Genomic DNA, 18,454 nt, shown 5'->3' with positions numbered 1-18,454 from the left:
CCTGAGAGAACCTGATTCAGCAGCAGTGGGGCCCAGGCAGCTGTAGTGTTAGAAGCCCAGTAGGTGTTCCTGACACAGCCTTGACAGGAAGCCCCTGGAATGGACCAGGGGCCACCACACAACCTGATCATTGCAGAGCGCTCAGCCCACCTGTCTCAAAGACCCCTGTGAGCAGTCCGCCCAGCCCACCCTGCAGGCCCTGTTCCCAGCCACACTCTGCTTCCTATGAGTCCTATTGCTGTCTCCTCAAACCCTGGAAATGGGAAGCCAATTGTCAGTAATCTTGGAATTTCATAAATGAAAAGATAAAATGTCGCACGGAGAGTCAGGAGGTCTGAGCAAACCCCGAAGGGGTCTGTTCTCACAGAAGCTTTACATATTATTAATTCCAGGCAATTTAGGTTTACTCTATCATCTTTGGAACAATTTGCATAAAACCAGTCATATACATCTTTCATTTCCAGTCACATAAGATAAAGCATTTTGAAAATGTATTTAGGAACACAAGTTTTCATCCGTCTGCAATTCCCTATGATACAGAGGACAAAAGGTTCATGAGCCACCCCTGGCTCCGCAGACAGTGAGAAGATCCATGCTCTGACTTCAAAGGGGCAACAGCTCACTGACCCTCAATCCCCACATCTTGAAAATGGGGAGAATAAGGCCAGGCACGGTGGCTCATGCCATAATCCCAACACTTTGAGAGGCTGATGTGAATGGATGACTTGAGCCCAGGAGTTGGAGACCAGCCTGGCCAACATAGTGAAACCTCATCTCTACCAAAAATACAAAACTTAGCCAGGCGTTGTGGCGTGTGCCTGTCGTCCCAGCTAATTGGGAGGCTGAGGTGCAAGAATCACTTGAACCCGGGAGCCAGAGGTTGCAGTGAGCTGAGATTACACTGCTGCACTCCAGCCTGGGAAACAGAGTGAGACTCTCTCTCAAAAAAAATAAAAAAGTAAAAAGAAGAAGAAAATGGGGAGAATACAACCTTTAAGAAAATGGGGAGAATACGACCTTACAAAGTATGCCTCACAAGGGAGTCATGAGCACTGAGTGACCCACATCTTATCTTGTATCTTCTCAGCCTAGGGCCTAATAGGCTCTCAGTAATTGTGACTCTGTCTCCTTGGAGGGGCCAAGGGTTGTAAAATTCCTCTTGCCCTCCCCACCCCACCCCCATCTGCTCATAAACTTGAGCTGGAACAAATGCTCTTCCAGATGGGAAGATTATCCTCATGGGACAGTGGGGGCCTGTTGCTAAAGCAATCACTTCTGTTTCCTTCCACACGTAGCTCTGGTTCCAAGCCTAATGCTGAGCAAGGTGAGGCCAGGGCGTGGTGCCCAGGTACGGGGCCAGGAGAGCTGGTTTCCTTCTGCAGTTCTCGATCCATGCAAACCCATGTGGACTCCAGGAGCCCAGCACACACCCCTAGTGTCTACTCCCGCCTGCCTTTGGCAATGCCTCCAGGTGGAAATTCCCCTGCCTGCCTGCCTCCCTCCTCCTGCATACAGACATTATTTCCCCAAGTACAAATATCTGGGGAACATCCAATTCTGTCTTTCCCCATTTGGGGAGGCTCTGGTGATGGCAAGAGCAGGGTTCCACAATTCCTCTGGGGCTCACCACCACTGGGAAGGGCTGGCTCTCCCCAGGGCATGCCTTCAGGCTGCCCATATTCCCATGCTGGGTGTCTCCTCGGAGGTGTCCCCTGCAGAGCCAGGAAAACAGGCCACGTCCCAGCCTGGTGGAGGGCACCATCCCCTGCCTGCATTCCAGGGCCACCCGCAGGCTCCATCTTCACGCAAAAGTATGAATTTAATAAATGTGTTTTCTTTTAATCCTACCTTAGTAAAAACTCCTAAACATACACCACAATCTATGTGATTCAAATTCTGTTAACATTTTAAACTATAAAATGAAAATAAAACAAAAAGTTAATGCTATTAGTCTGTCTTACAGGAAGATTCCAAGATCATCCTGTTTACCTTCAATTTAAAAAATGCTTGGAAATATAATGGTGTGAATGCTGGTCTGTTTCCACCACATGGTTCTCACTGTCTCCAAGAACAGCCCAAGACTCATGTGTCAGCCCTTTAATGATTGATTTTCAGAATCTCATCCTATTATTTGATTTCCTTAAATCCATGGATTAGCCTTACCTTGGCAAGTGTGGCATAAGCTAGGCCAAGTATTCCATTCCATTTAATCCCAGGCAAAAAGAAATTCTCTGATTCAAAAATAGTGGCAATGTTGACAAGAAAAGAACTATTGAAGCCTTTGGGGATGGTGACGAGGTCTTCCCCAACGAAGCCCGTCCAGCTTCCTTGTGTGTACTTCACTGTGACGTCAAAGCCCTTGGAGCGGTATGTGCTAGACCTGGAGAAAGAAAAGCATATTGTATTCATTTTATTTTATTTTATTTTTATTTATTTATTTTTGAGACGGAGTCTTGCTCTGTCACCCAGGCTGGAGTGCAGTGGTGTGATCTCTGCTCACTGCAACCTCCGCCTCCCGGGTTCAAGGGATTCTCCTGCCTCAGCCTCCTGAGTAGCTGGGAACCCAGACACACATCACCACGCCCAGCTAATTTTTGTAATTTTAGTAGAGACGGGGTTTCACCATGTTGGCCAGGATGGTATCGATCTCTTGACGTTGTGATCTGCCTGCCTTGGCCTCTCAAAGTGCTAGGATTACAGGCGTGAGCCACCGCGCCTGGCTAAGCTCCTTGTATTCTCTTATGTATCCATGTTCCCGAACCACGAAGATAAGGTTGCCATGTCCAAGGCAGCTATCCTAAACACAGAAAGTCTACTGTAAGCCTGTAAGCAACTCTTTATCATGAACGGCATCAATGTTAACAAAGCGACAGCTTCCCCCAAAAACATAATCGCTAATGTTTTGGTAACAGTGTTTTCCATGTCATGTGGAAGGGATGCACTGGTGTGAACATGTGGCTTGAGTTTAATTTTTCCCTATACCCAAGTTAAACCCTATAAGTCAGGTGCTTTGCTTGGCCACTGTAGGACACGACCCTTTGAAGGACACAACCCAATCTGGCACCTGCCTGGCCCTCCGGCTTTGCAGGGCTGCTGCGCTGCTGCTCTGTGACACGGGTAGGTGCCGGCATCCCAGAGGGAGGCTCCACCAGCTTGTGCCCGCAGCAGCTGGGGTTCAGGTTCACACATACAACTCATGTGACAAATAATGACCAAGCCCTACCTGCTGAAGCCCAGGTCCTTCATGTCACAGGTCCTTCTCAAGATTCTCCCCCAATGCCCCAAAGGTGATTATACTCACACCAAAATATGGGCAGTGACGCTAATGGCATGCCAGAACATGAATCACTGTGACATGACCGAGAGCCTGACACTCACATGGCCCTGGAGGTAAGAGCTACTGACGCAGAATGACATTCACAAGATCAGAGGAAAGTCCTGCCCCCTCAGTTTATGCTGTAGTGAGGAGAGACAATGAATGCGGGAATGGTGGTTACGGGGACGAGAGCCACCCAGGGAACAAAGCAGGCAAGGGGACCTCAAGTGACCCAGCAGTTGGAGAGAACTCTTGGATCCGACCATGTCTGCATGAGACCTGAATGAAGACAGTGAGACCTGGGGCTCTCTAGGGGCAGAGCATTGTGGAGAGAGGACAGCAAGTGTCATGGCCCTGGGGAGTCCCACCCTGCAAGGTCATTCCTACGCCCATTTGAGTTTGAAAACTGCTGGAATATAGGAAGGAACCTAAGAAACATCTCTAGGCAAATATCTGTGAACTCAAACCACGCTCCTCCTAAGAAAACGATCACAATCCTGAGCTAAATATCAAATCACCCAGTAGATCATGCTAAAGCGATCCTGCTCGCCTGCAGGCTTGATTTCACTCTGTTTTAATAATCAGTCTGCGAACATTAACACATGTTAATAAGTCTTTGTTATAGGATTACATGAACTAGTGCAGTCTTGCTTAAGGTCAGTAAAGAAGTTTGGAGATGACATGATCATTCATTCATTCATTCATTCATTTATTATTTCTTTTAAAGAAAAGGTCTTGCTCTGTCTTCCAGGCTGGAGTGCCATAGCACAATCATGGCTCACTGTAGCCTTGAACTCCTGGGCTCAGGAGATCCTCCCACCTCTGCCTACTAAGTAACTGGGACTACAGGTGCACACCATCAAGCCCAACTAATATTTTTCTTTCTTTTTTTGCCGAGACAGGGTCTCATTATATTGCCTGAGCTAGTCTCAAACTCCTAGGCTCAAGTAATCCTCCTGCCTTAGCCTCCTAAAATGCTGGGATTACAGGCGTTAGCCACCCTATCTGGCCTTTTATTCATTAATTCATTCTTGGTATATCTGATAAGTGTTAAAAATGTTAACTATCTTTAATTCAGTAACTGCACTTCTGAGAATCTGACCCTAAGGAGACACCCAGGAAGCAGACAGGGGTTCATGTGCCAAGATGGTCATGATGCTTTATGTATAACAGCAAACAGTTGGAAACCATCCAAATGCTCAGCAACAAGGAAACAGTTCAGTAAATTACAGCATATCCATATGATGCACTATTATGTGCCAAGGAAAAAATGTTTCTTTTTCTAAGAAATTTTAAATGATGTAGAGAAAAAGTTAAAAGAAAAATACATCAATGAGACAGACTCTCCTTCAAAACTATTTATTACACTCAAATATTAACAGTGGCCAGCTGGGGTGGCAGGATTGGGGGTGGGAGGGCTCCTATTCTTGTGGTTAGGTACCTCCATTTTTGCATGTATTATTTTTATATTATTTTACGAAGGTCTGGCAAACAGATTTTGGGGAAACAGCTGATTCTAACTTCATAACGGGGTACAGAATATAAAGATGGTTGGCTTTTAATATTTGCCTACTATCTTGGTTCACTCCACCGTGATCATAAAGTAAGAGAGGCAATCAGTGAATGTTTTCTGTGTGCAAATCTCCCGACAACGGGCAGGAACAAAAACAGAAAAGTGACCACAGAGGGACCTTAGAGCACTAAGGGATCCACCAGAAATTACCCAGGTAACATGCAGTCAGGTCTTTGAAATGGGGTATTTGAAGATTGGTGGAATGTCAAGTTTTAGTGCCAATATAAATTCAGATGTGCCTGCCACATGGGAGGAGATGCACACGCTTATGTTGAATAGCAATAAAAATACTGAATTATTCAGTCCATTTTGACAATTTGGGTTCATTCCTCAAGTTCAGAAATATACGAAGACTAATTATCTTGAAATGCTTGGAGAATACAATCTAGAAGAGAGGTTGGCAATTTTTTTCCATAAAGAAACAAATAATAGATGTTTTAGGTTTGTAGGCCATAGGATCTCTGTGATAACTACTCAGCTCTCAAACGTAATGTGGAAGCAGCCACAGACAATGTCTAAGTAAACTTGCATGGCTGTGTTCTGATAAAACTTTATTTACTAAAACAGGCAGCAGGTCAGATTTGCCTCCTAGGCTAGAGTTTGCCAACTCCTGGTGTATTAGTCCATTTTTACACTGTGATAAAGACATACCCAAGACTGGATAATTTATAAAGAAAAAGAAGTTTAATGGGCTCACAATTCTACGTGGCTGGGGAGGCCTCACAATCATGGTGGAAGGTGAAAGGCACGTCTTACATGGGGAAGGGAAGAGAGAAATGAAAGCCAGTGAAAGGGGTTTCCCCTCATAAAACCATCAGATCTCGTAAAACTTATTCACTGCCACGAGACAGTGTATGGGGAAAAACCGCCCCCTTGATTCAATTATCTCCCACTGGGTCCCTCCCACAATACATGATAATTATAGGAGCTACAATTCAAGATGAGATCTGAGTGGGGTCACAGCCAAACCATACTACCTGGTCTGGTAGAGTAATCGTTTGTTGTTGTTGAGATGGAGTCTCGCTATGTCACCAAGGCTGGAGTGCAATAGTGCCATCTCGGCTCACCGCAACCTCCACCTCCTAGGTTCAAGAGATTCTGCTGCCTCAGCCTCCCTAATAGCTGGGATTACAGGCGCATGCCACCATGCCCAGCTAATTTTTGTATTTTTAGTAGAGATGGGGTTTCACCATGTTGGTCAGGCTGGTCTCAAACTCCTGAACTCAGGTGATCCACCTGCTTCAGCCTCCCAAAGTGCTGGGATTACAGGCGTGAGCCACGTTGCCCGACCCTGGTAGAGTAATCGTATCTTTCTTAAACAGTCTAAAGTGCTATGACTTCCTTTTGAAAAGTTTAGTTTCACTTTGTCCAGGCTATAGAAAACTCCATAGAATTTGTAGTGTTAGTAAGAACCTGAACCAGCCTCCATATCTATTTAGTATGTCTTCTCTAGTTTCCTGCTCAGGTTGCTGGTCTCCTTACAGAGGGAGCACTCTGGATATTTTGGTGTCATTTCCAGAAAGACCAGAGGCAGCTGGAGTTATACTGCCTGGGTTCAAATATGAGTTCAATCCCTTATTAGCTGTGTGACCCAGGGCCAAGTTATTTATTTCTCTATGCCTCAGTTTCCTCAACTAAAAAATGGTGATAATATAATACCATCCCTCATGAAGTTAATTACGCAGATTAAAAGAGTTAATATTGTAAAGCATGTAGAACAAAAGCTTGGAACACAGGAGATATGCCACAAAATAGCTGCTATTATTATAATTAATCATTTGCTGCCTTTTTTCAGTCTATGAGTTATTATTAGAAAATTCAAGTCTGGTAATCCCAGCACTTTGGGAGGCCAAGGCAGGCGGATCACGAGGTCAGGAGAGCGAGACTATCCTGGCTAACATGGTGAAACCCCGTCTCTACTGAAAATACAAAAAATTAGCCGAGTGTGGTGGCGGGCACCTGTAGTCCCAGCTACTCGGGAGGCTGAGGCAGGAGAATGGCGTGAACCCAGGAGGTGGAGCTTGCAGTGAGCCGATATCACGCCACTACACTCCAGCCTGGGCAACAGAGCAAGACTCCGTCTCAAAAAAAAAAAAAAAAATTCAAGTCTGTTAGGCCATGCTTGCATTGCTATAAAGGAATACCCAAGGCTGAATAATTCATAAGGAAAAGAGGTATGATTTTGGCTCATGGTTCTGTAGGCTGTGCATGAAGCATGTTGCTGGCATCTGCTTCTGGTGAGGCCTCAGGAAGCTTCCACTCAAGGTGGAAGGCAAAGGGGGACACAGTACATTACATGGTGAGAGTTGGGGCAAGAGAGAGAGGAGGAGGTGCCTGTCTCCTTTAAACAACCAGCTCTCATGTGAACTAACGGAGCGAGAACTCACTCATCGCCTTGATGAGAGCAACAAGCCATTCATGAGGGATCTGTCCCCATGACCCAAACGCCTGCCCTGAGGCCCCAGGTCCAACACTGGGAATCACATTTCAACATGAGATTTGCACCCAAAGCATATCAACAGGATGTTTTTGTTTGTTTGTTTGTTTTCTGGAAAATGCTCCTATAGAGCTACTCTTACTGGATCTAAAGCTGTCTCATTCTAAAGTCCAACCACCCCATGAAAGGAGCAAATGTGTGTGGGGTGACTCAGCTAACGAGGTCAAGGAGAGGTGGTGATGCTTCAAGCTCTTGTGCAACCGGTGTCTAAACAGCAGAGTTCCCCTCTGCCCTGCACCAGCGCTGTCCAACAGAACCTCCTGTGACGACAGAAATATTCTGCCCAATACGCTGGCCGCTTGTGACTAATGAACATGTGTTCATTATAGTGCAACTAAAAGGCTGAACTTCTATTTAACATTCATTTAAATTTAAATAGCCACACGTGACTTGTGGCTAGCCTTGTAGAAAGCACAGTCCTAGATAATGTTAAAAAAAAAAAAAAAAGGTAATTCTCAGTTCATATTCATATTCTCTGGGTTCCTTGAACTAAACCTCTGAGTAAAACCCCAGAGAAGAATCATAAGTGACTCTAGGGGTTATTATTAGCGTAGAGTTTCCAGCACTTTAAATAAAAAATATGCCTTCATCTTCATTTTCTAATGTCCCACCTCTTGGGACTAAAATGCTTTGGCTCTCAATTGCTCTGCACAATAATTAAATACATGGAGCAAGAAACCCGGATGTGCTTCTCCTTGGCAATGTCCATTCCGGGTGCTCAGAAACAGCAATCAATCAGGGATGTGGGTGGCCAGGAAAAAGCCCGCTCACAGCAATAAAAACACTTTGAACCAAATTCAGAAGATGTTCTGCCTCTGATAAGAGTGCTCAGGGAATGCAGGATAAAAAAGTGAAATCAATTGAACTGAGGGGAAAAGAGCTACAGAACACTTTATTATTTCAAAAGAAACCTGCTGTTGGTTGCAGAGAACACGAAAAGAGAAGGTGGATGTGCAGAATTCTAGAGTTCAATCCTTGGGTCAGCTCTGGTTCTCCCGAGCCACTTGACCCAGGGAATGCTGAGTCTCCTAAAGAATTCCGCTCAGGACTTCCCTGGGGCTCTCAGGGTCTGAAATCTACCAGTGGGCTTACTGTCCTGGCCCAGGTGACCAGACGCCCCTCTTAATCTTCTGTGATTCTCGAAGTCACCAGACCTGAATGCATGAGACCCCCTGAGGTTCACGGTCAGCTCAGCCTGCCCAGCCTGGTGGTTCATCAACATCCTCAATAACATTAAATGCTCACAAGCTCCAAAACAGCAAGTCCCCTTCTACCAGGCAAATGATGGACATGCTTGAGAAATGATCTCAATAATCAGGTAAAAATATCTGTCCTCATTGAATGGAAAGCCATTTCCTTTGTATCCAGTTTAGCCTCCTTAAAGAAGTCCCTAATTCCACTTACAAACATTAGCTGAGGAAAATAAATTGGTCTCTTGCTCTGTGAGCTTCAACCCGGATATAGTACAGAAGTAAGGAGACATTTTAATGGAAATATACTTAATTTCCTAAATAGATTCGTGGAGGGTCAAGGGATGAGTATACTGGATCTCTCTTCAAACCAACTAGCTGGAAGTGAGATTTTATTGGCTAAAAAAGATGTACATTTAAAAAATACATGATCTTTTCTTTTCTTTTTTTCTTTTTTTGCTCTATAGTAACTCACTGGAACATTCACCACCATGAAAAGATGGATTCTGATAAAGACAAGCTCACAAATGACTAATGGTAGCCTGACATCTCATTCCATAAATCAAAGAGATCTTGTCAAAGAACCCCACGCCAAATCTCCAATTACTGTAACATGTTTCAGGAAGCATTAGACCTGAATATCCAACGACTGAGGACGTGAATCAGAGGCGGACAAACCCAACCAGAACCTTATTATAACTAAGAGAGATCAGAAGCACAAGCAAATACAGACACATCACAGGGCAGAGAGCTGCAGCTCAGAAAAGAAACCTTTGTCAAAAATTGAGAAGGCAAAAGGACAGTCTCTTGGCTCCCATCAAATACAATGGTTGAAAGTATAACTTAGGCCAACTCTAAAGTTAGATGAAAGCATTAGACAAATTAATTATACATAATTGACATTGAAAGAAAATATTCATATCTTTCAATCATAAAGCATATCAACCACAATAAAGCATGTAAAAAGCAGATAAAAGGAAACAAGTTAATATCAATCTAAGAAAGTATTTAACCTGCAAAGCAAGCATGGTAGCAGGGATGCAGTTGAAGGAATAGAACTCGCCTCAAACTCGGAAGTGGGATGTGTCACATCTGATTCAGCCAAGAAGAAACCTTACAGTTCTGTTGAAGAATGGTCTCTTGAAAAGAAAGGCAGTACCAGGATAGACACCCAAAAGGTGAGTGATGTGTTATATGTAATAAGTCAGTCTCTGCAGTACTTGCAAATAAGGAAGGTACGCTGAATTTGATTGGTGGAAGTGGCAATGGGGTGAAACCAACCATTGAGGGGCTTTCCCTAGATACTGGTGTGTTCTTTCTCTTTTTATTTACCCACAAAAGGAGAAACAGATCAGAATCTTGAGTGGTCAGAACGGTAGCAAGGAATCCTGAATTATCTTGTGAGATTAGCAGGAGGGAAGGCTTAGTCATCAAATGAGTTCTGGATGATCCCAGGAGTTTTCATATTCATCAAACGCATATGGACTAGAGAAGCCCAAAGGATGGAAAACAGGAACCATCTGCCACTTGAATGCAAAACTGGTGATGGACACAAAATCTACCTGAATAAACCAAACAGGGCTAGGCGGTAAGTAAGAGAGATGTGTCCCACGGTAGCCTGAAAGAGAACCACAGCTCAACCAAACACTGAACACAGTTGAAGGGAGCTGAGAAAGATGCTGGGTTGTCTACGGTTGATGAAATATTCCACATAGTCTTGATAATGCGGAGTATTATTTACCCTTGAAGGTTTCAACAATTGCCTCTGCATAGCGAAAGGATGTGTGGATTGAGAAGCATACTTTGACCTTGATGGACTCTGGCTATGAGCGGCTGCCACAGAACTGCTATTTATCTGCCATGAAAAAAGTAGCCATCCACAGGGCTTGACTTGCATGATTCCCTTTAAATCTGGAAAGTAACTATCCACATCACCCTAACCTTGACTTTACTGTGCTTTACTGCTTCTTTCTATTGTATCTTGCATCTACAGACGATGAGAGAAAAACCTATTCTAAGGGGAAAAGAATTGCTAAATGAGAAAACGCAAGCTCCACATGTGTTGGTTCTGCCCCTGTGTGCTGAGCCCCAGTGAGGGGGAAACGTGGAAAACGTGTCGTACAGACTAGAGCCCGGCAGTGGAAACAACACAGGGCTGGGACCATCAGGGACTATTCAGATAAGTGGTTCTCAATGGGGAAGGTCCTGTCCCCTAGGGGAAGTTTTGGAAACTTTGGGGGTGTGTTTGATAAGCATGCTGGTTATCCTGGAATGTGAAGGGCGGTCGTGCAAAATGAAGTATTGTTCCCGTCCCACACCACTTTCCAAAGTCTCTCTGGGCATCAAAATGGGTGAAATCTGCTGGATCATCTGAGTACAGAATGCACCTCCCATTCACATGTGCATACAATCTTTTCTACATAGGTTTAGTATACATGACATATTTGCTACTATGGAAATCCAGGGAAGCTGATTGTCTTTCTGTTTTTCTTGGAACTTTCCTGAGATTCTTTTCCATTTTGGAAAATCATATCAACAACTGATAGAGTTTGGATATCTGTCCCCTCCAATTCTCATGTTGAAATTTGATCCCCAGTGTAGGAAGTGGGGCCTGGTGGAAAGTGTTTGGGTGGTAAGGTTGGATCTCTCAAGAATGGCTTTGTGCCTTGCCCATAATAGTGACTGAGATCTCACTCTGTTAGTTCCAGGGAGGGCTGATTGATTGTTAAAAAAAGCCCGGCACGTCCTTCCCCTACCCTTGCTCCCTCTCTTCCATGTGATCTTTGCACACTGGCTCTGCTTCACCTTCCACCACGACTGGAAGCAGCCTGACAGCCTGGCGCCATGCTTCTTGTACAGCCTGCAGAACCATGAGCCAAATAAACCTCTTTTCTTTATAAATTCCCCAGCCTTGGGTATTCTTTTATAGCAGCACAACAGTCTAAGACAGCAAGCTGAGCTGCTTAGGGTGTGTGAGTCTAAGTCAGCTTGCCTTGATCAGTCTACACTGGGTGTACCTGTCCATGGTGATGTTAACTCACCTCCAGCATCTGCCTACTGCCTGGTCTACCAGCACCATGGAGCCAGGGTGTTCACGTACTGAGGTACTGATTACCCGGTTATACATTACTTCCCTTGTATTCCCCCCGTATTACGTCAGGGCACTTTGAGCTGTGTATGTAGATAAGTCATATGACCTTTGCATTCACTTCAGGGAATGACAAAGCACTTGTTATAAAAAGCAGGTGTTGGCTGAAGGTTTGGGGACTGCTGGCCTCAAAGCTTGAACTTGGGCAAGTCCCCTGTCTCTCTGACCTCCTGTGCTGCAGGAATCAAAATGAGAGGTTTGGACCAACTCCAAGTCCTGTTCCATGATGAGCAGTCCAGAGTGAACAGTTGGAGGTGAAGGCTGTTTGGGGACTGAGGACTTGGATGAATCACAGATCTGAGTGGGAAGGGGCAGCATAAGCCATCGTAAACCAAACCTCTGCTGCACACACACAGAGAAACACCACCACTACTTCTACACACGTTTGTGGTTATAGCAACAGCTGGGCACATAGTGATCATAGGCAGGTGTTGTATCCGGGAATATCAATGAAGAAAGCTTACCAACACATGAAGCCATAAACCAAGCTATAGGTTCCTTGAGGGAGGGGCCAGCCATATTTTTCTGAAGCCTCATAGAGCACTGGCCACCACAGCCCTCTCCCTAGCAAGCAGCTGCAGCCATACGTGCAGGAGGCCCCATCATTTATGGCACCAAAGTGGAGCCCACGATGTGGTGTAGGTAGAACAGATATACAGGGTTTCCTCTATGCTTTCTTTCATACACAGCAAATCATCTTGCTTTATTAAATTGCCTGGCATTTTCAGGAGACTTCAGCTATTCTTTCCCCCTCCTTTTGTCCCCAACTAGAGCTGGCCTTTATTCCCTGGAACAAAACATTGAGGATAAGGAAAGCGAGAAAGGGAAGTCAGGAAAAGAATTTACAGTAGGGAAACCCAATGTGACAGTTCCAAGCCTCTAGATGGTTCGCGACCCTAAAAAACAAACCAGCATGTCAGCTTACCTGTTCTGTCCGTTGAATTTAAATTTCAGGATCGTAAAAATAGTTGTGACATCAAAACGTGCACAGCATTAGAGCAGCTTCCAGTTCAGAGAGGGCGGTGACTCTAGACCCCATGGGCTCCTGCAGAGCTGAAGGCTGCCACAAGCCGCTGGGGGCCTCCCCACAACCCTACCCAGGGCTGCTCGGAAGCCTGCATGGGCAGGGCTTGTTCCATTCCAGAGACCTCCATCTGGCTCCACTTTTTTTTCTCAACTCCACCCCGTAAGTGCTCATGTGCAGCCCCAGTCTTGGCCCTTCATACTTTGTGCTCACAAAACTCACTCTTCCAAATGAGTATTGCAAACAAACCCAGAGAAATGGCTTCCATGAACCACACCATAACCCCTACTGAACTATGCGAAGGTGGGTTTCCATGTATCCCTTCAGCTGAGGAAGCAACTCCACACCCTTGGCTGGCCAGAGTGGCCTCACAGACTCCCAAGACCTCGTCCCCTGCTCCAGCCCACCTCCACTGCAGAACTAAAGCTGCTGCAATAAACACCAAAGGGCCACAAGCTCCCTGCAACTTGGGATAACTAAAGGAGTTGTGTCTGACTTGGATTTTTAGAAAATGAATCTCATGTAAATGTGTGAAGGCTATCAGGAGACTGCTGCTGTGGATTTGTGGATGGAATGAACATGTACATATGTATACACATGTCCACATGTGTGTATACATACACATACATATCGGTATCCCCCTTAAAATGAAACAGCTTTCTGGCTGTTATACTCTGGTGCATTTTGAAACATGTTGATCATGCAGTGCCCCGGCCCAGCACACCAGCCAAGGGGCCAGCGCTTACCTCTCTGTGTCAAAGTACGTGTCTATGTAGGAGTGCGGGGCTCCTGCCACGGCAAAGTTACTGCTTCCAGTGTCAACGAGAATCTGTAGCTTTTACGTTTTAAGGAGAAAAAAAAAAGAGAAAGCATCAGGTTATTTTAATAAGGCAATACTCTTGAATAATGTTTTTAAAACTAAGTAGCAAGAATAATTTATCAGTTGAAACAAAAAAAAAGCATACTGACGAGGAGAATACAAAAAGCTATTATAAAATTGAAATCTGAACAAAGTCCATGAAGAAGCTTGCACTGGAGAGGAGAGAACGGTCTTGTCTCAGATACACACTGATCCGTAAAAAAGAATGGATTCTGTTAAATAACTGGGTTTCCTTTCTAGGCCTTTGGTGCTTGAAACCAAGGCTGAGCTCTTCCTTATCTCTGGGCTTTCGGCCAGGTTTAGCCCTCCACTGGGTTCAGCCTCCCCTTGCTTTTTCCAATCTCGCCTGAAAACCCCGATCCAACATGACATCCCCTCCCCAGGATGCTTCCCAGCCTCCTCCTGGCATGTGGTGGCCCCTCACCTCCATGCACAGCACCTGGGAACAGCTGTCACAAGCATTGTTTTTTAGGTTATTTGAGATATAATTTGCGTATAACAAAAATGCAAGATCTTAAATGTTCGCCTGGTGAGTTTTGGCATGTGTCCCAAACCAAGATGCAGAAACTTCTATTCACCTCAAAAGGTCCCTTTATGCCCCTTTCCCTTCTGGTCCCCAGAAGCAACCACTTTCTGGTTTTTGTTACCATGGACTGGTTTCATCAGTTCTTGAACATTCTATAAATGTAATGATGTAGGTTTCTGTGTGTTTGATTTTTTAGCATAGCTTCTTAAGTGCAACTTGTCTTTGAGACATCCTCATGTTGCATCAGCCCTTTGTTTCTCTTCACTATGCAGGGACACACCATGATTTGCCTCTGCTTTTGATGGGCCCTTGAGTTGTGTCCAGTTTGAGGCTACTATGAATGAGACAGCTATGGACACACTGTACAGGTCTTTTTGCAGACATATATTTTTATTTCTCTTCGGTAAATACCTAGGAGTGAAACTTTTTGGATCATAGACTAGATACTTTTTTTTTTTTTTTTTTTTTTGAGATGGAGTCTCGCTCTATCGTTCAGGCTGGAGTGCAGTGGCACGATCTCGGCTCACTGCAAACTCTGTCTCCCGGGTTCACGCCATTCTCCTGCCTCAGCCTCCCGAGTAGCTGGGACTACAGGCGCCCGCCACCGAGCCCGGCTAATTTTTTGTATTTTCAGTAGAGACGGGGTTTCACCGTGTTAGCCAGGATGGTCTCAATCTCCTGAAGTCGTGATCCACCCGCCTCGGCCTCCCAAGGTGCTGTGATTACAGGCGTGAGCCACCGCACCCGGCCGATTAGATACATTTTTAACGTTTTAAAGAAAACTGCTGAACAGGTCTGCTATGTGGGTCCACCAAGTTATATTCCCATGAGCAACGGATCCATGGGCCATTTGGTTTATTTGCTCCGTATCCTCCCCCAAATTTGGTGGTGTTGGTCTTTTCAATGTGAACCATGCTAATGGGTGTGGAATGGTATCTCACTGTGGTTTTAATCTGCAGTCCCCTAGGGACCAATGCTATTGGGTTGTTGCCCTGTATCCCATTGTGTCACTCATCTTCCCCAGTGAACGATGTCTCGGGGCAGGTGTGTATGTTACTCATCATTTTATACCCAGCATCTATCCCAAGTCCAGACACATGCCCAGTTGTTTACAGAATGAACACATCTTTTAGAAATAAACACAGACCACGTAGATATAGCCCAAAAGGTTGAAAAACAAGTTTAAAAAGCTATAGACTAAAGAAATCAAAATAGGCTGGGCACAGTGCCTCACGCCTGTAATCTCAGCACTTTGGGAGGCCGAGGTGGGCGAATCCTGGCTAACACGGTGAAACCCCATCTCTACTAAAAATACAAAAAATTAGCCGGATGTGGCGGCACGCGCCTGTAGTCCCAGCTACTTGGGAGGCTGAGGCAGGAGAATTGCTTGAACCCAGGAGGCAGAGGTTGCAGTGAGCCGAGATCGCACCACTACATTCCAGCCTGGGTGACAAAACGATACTCCATCTCAAAAAAAAAAAAAAAAAAAAAAATCAAAATGGGCAAGTTTTTGCCTAGGATTATCTTATCAACAATTATAAAATAATTTTGCCAAGGACTTCAGTTTAGCTGGGTCCAGTGTTTGTCTCTGAGCTGACCCATCAGCAGGATCTGACTCAGTCTCGCTCCCTCTTCCTGGAAATATTCTTCACTCTGGATCCCAGGGCCCCACACTTTCCTGATTTCCTCCTTCTCTGACTCCTCACTTTAGTCTCACGGCCAGGTGCTTCTCATCTCCCCAACCGGCTGAACTTTCCCGGGGCTGAGCTCAGGAATCACTTCTGGGATCCATCCACTCACACCCTTGGTGTCCCTACTGAGTCTCAAGGCTTTAAATGCCATCCGCATGTTGACGACCCCCACGTGTACATCTCGGCCCCAACCTGCGCATGCACTCTGGGCTCTACCTATTCAACACCTTTCCCTGGCTGGCTAATAGTCATCTTTTATGGGTTGAGATATGTTTTCCAAAAAGAGATGCTGAAGTTCCTAACCCCTGCACCTGTGAATGTGCTCTTATTTGGAAAAAAGGTCTTTACAGAGATAATCAAGTGAAGGTGAGGACCACGGAAGTGAGCTCTAATCCAGTATCACAGGCGTCCTTCCAGGGAGACGAAAATGCACGGAAAGCAGACACACAGGGGGTGCCAAGTGACACACGGGGGGTGCCAAGTGACACACGGGGAGTGCCAAGTGACACACGGGGGGTGCCAAGTGACAGCAGAGACACGGAAGGGAGTGATGGAGCCACAAGGATGCCAAGGGACCGACAACCATGGCCAGGGGCTGGAAGAGGAAAGGACGGCTCCACCTGGAGTCTCAGAGGATGCATGGCCCCACCAACACCTTGATTTCAGACTTCTTGCCCCTAGAACTGTGAAAGAATACATTCCTGGGGTTTTTTTTTTTTTTTTTTTTTTTGACAGTGTCTCACTCTGTCACCTAGGCTGGAGTACAGTGGCACAATCATCGCTCACTGTAGCCTCAAACTCCTGGGCTCAAGGGATCCTCTCACCTCAGCCTCCGAAGTAGCTGGGACCACAGGCGTGCACCACCATGCCTGGTTAATTTATTTTTATTTTTCATAGAGATGGGGTCTCCTTATGTTGCCCAGGCTGGTCTTGAACTCCTGGGCTCAAGTGATCCTCTCGTCTTGGCCTCCTAAAGCACTGGGATTACAGGCATGAGCCACCGCACCTGGCCTATTCCTGTTGTTTTAAGCTCTCAGTTTGCGTACTTAGTTACAGCAGGTCCAGGAAACATCTTGAGATGGGACATCATCTCAGGCCTGGTGTGTCCCGAATTGAGCTCCAGCTGCCCCCACCCCTGCTCTCCCAGTGGACTTGACCATCTCGGTCGACAGCAGCTCCATCAGGTCAGGCCAGGCCATGCCGGAGGTGATCCCTAGGGCTTCCTTCCCCTCACACCCAACATCCAGCCACCAGGAGGTCCCGAGGGCTCCACCTTCAGGTTCTGGCCCACACCTGCCCACCCCTCACCTCCTCCAAGGAGACTGTGGGGGTCCACACCACTGTCATCCCCTCCTCGTCCTCACTGGTGTCCCTGCTTCCTTCTTAGGCCTACTTCCAAGCAGCAGCCACCAGAGTCCTATTACAGTTGGGTCAGAGGGAGTCAGCCCTCCACCTCCCATGGCTCTCACGTCACCCAGAGTAACTGGCAACGTCCTCACATGGCCTGCCGAGTCACTTGCCATGCCCTGATATCACTCCTCCCAGCCACACTGACCACCAGGCCACTCCGTGAATGCCCCAGACATGCCCCAGAGGCAGGGCCTTTCCCCTGGCCACCTTGCTGGGGTGGGGGCTCTTCCCCAGGATACCCAGGTCCACGTGGCGTGGCCCATCGCTCCCTTCCAGGCTTCCTTCAACGCCACCTTCTCCGTGAAGCTGACCCTGGCTGGCCCTTTGGGAGAACTGCTGTTCCCAGTCTCCTGCCGGCCTGTGCATCCCTTTTCCTCCCATAACACTACACCTTTCACATAACAGTGACAGCAGACACTGAACACCGCCTGCAGTGGGCTGGGCGCTGCTGTATGTGCTTCCTATATCCATTAGCTTATTTCAACCTCATAACAGAGCTCCGAGGGCAGCACAGTCTTCACTCCATGTCACAGATGGAAACATTGAGGTGCAGAGAGTCTGACTTGCTCAACTCTACAAGGGTAAGCGGCAGAGCTGAGGCTGGAACCCAGAGACAGACTCCGAGCGCATTCTTGTAACCAACTCAGCCACTGCCTGGGCCCTGTGCGCAATCATGCCATTCACGGGGTCCCGACAGCTCCTGCTGCCTCCGCCCCACCAGCGTGAAGCCTCCCTCTGGCAGGGATTTTTGCCATTTGCTGCCCTGTCTGCCATGCATGCCTACAACAGACACACAGTAGACACTCACACATTTGTGGAATCGACAACAAAATTATTCGCAAGGGTAAAATCAAAGACACTCGTTTTGCCCTTGGTACAAAGATAACAGATTCCAAAAAAATAAACAAGCAAGAATAATGCAGTCTGTGCACACAAACCAGCTGTGTGTAGGTTCTGCACACACAGTTTTCGAGCTGTTGGCAAAAACAGTCAGGCTCCTACTTCCCTAATCTACTAAGTGTCATTGCCCCTTCCCCTACAGGAGGCCGTGGAAATAGTGGAGAGGAACGAACGACAGTCCTGGGCAGCTGTGGTGACACCCCTGTTTTCTCAAACGAAAAGCTACTTTGTGACTTCAGAGAATTCTCTCCCGACCAATGAAGATCATGTTCACAAAAACGTTGTAGGAATGGTAGAGA

The 18,454-nt window shown here is 46.3% G+C and overlaps 1 protein-coding gene across 1 annotated transcript in view; it reads right to left on the bottom strand.

Annotated features, from left to right (window-relative positions):
• BACE2 (beta-secretase 2) overlaps nucleotides 1-18,454 on the bottom strand; it is a 113,782-nt gene that overhangs the window by 42,426 nt on the left and 52,902 nt on the right. Inside the window, exons 2-3 of the mRNA XM_054468834.2 lie at nucleotides 13,495-13,583; nucleotides 2,164-2,380 (exon numbers count right to left, since the gene is read on the bottom strand). Of these exons, the coding sequence (XP_054324809.2) occupies nucleotides 2,164-2,380; nucleotides 13,495-13,583 (306 nt within the window). The remainder of the gene's footprint in view (nucleotides 1-2,163; nucleotides 2,381-13,494; nucleotides 13,584-18,454) is intronic.

Source organism: Pongo pygmaeus, chromosome 22, assembly GCF_028885625.2.
Source record: "Pongo pygmaeus isolate AG05252 chromosome 22, NHGRI_mPonPyg2-v2.0_pri, whole genome shotgun sequence".
Taxonomy (NCBI): domain Eukaryota; kingdom Metazoa; phylum Chordata; class Mammalia; order Primates; family Hominidae; genus Pongo; species Pongo pygmaeus.
This window is presented reverse-complemented; position numbering and strand designations above follow the sequence as displayed.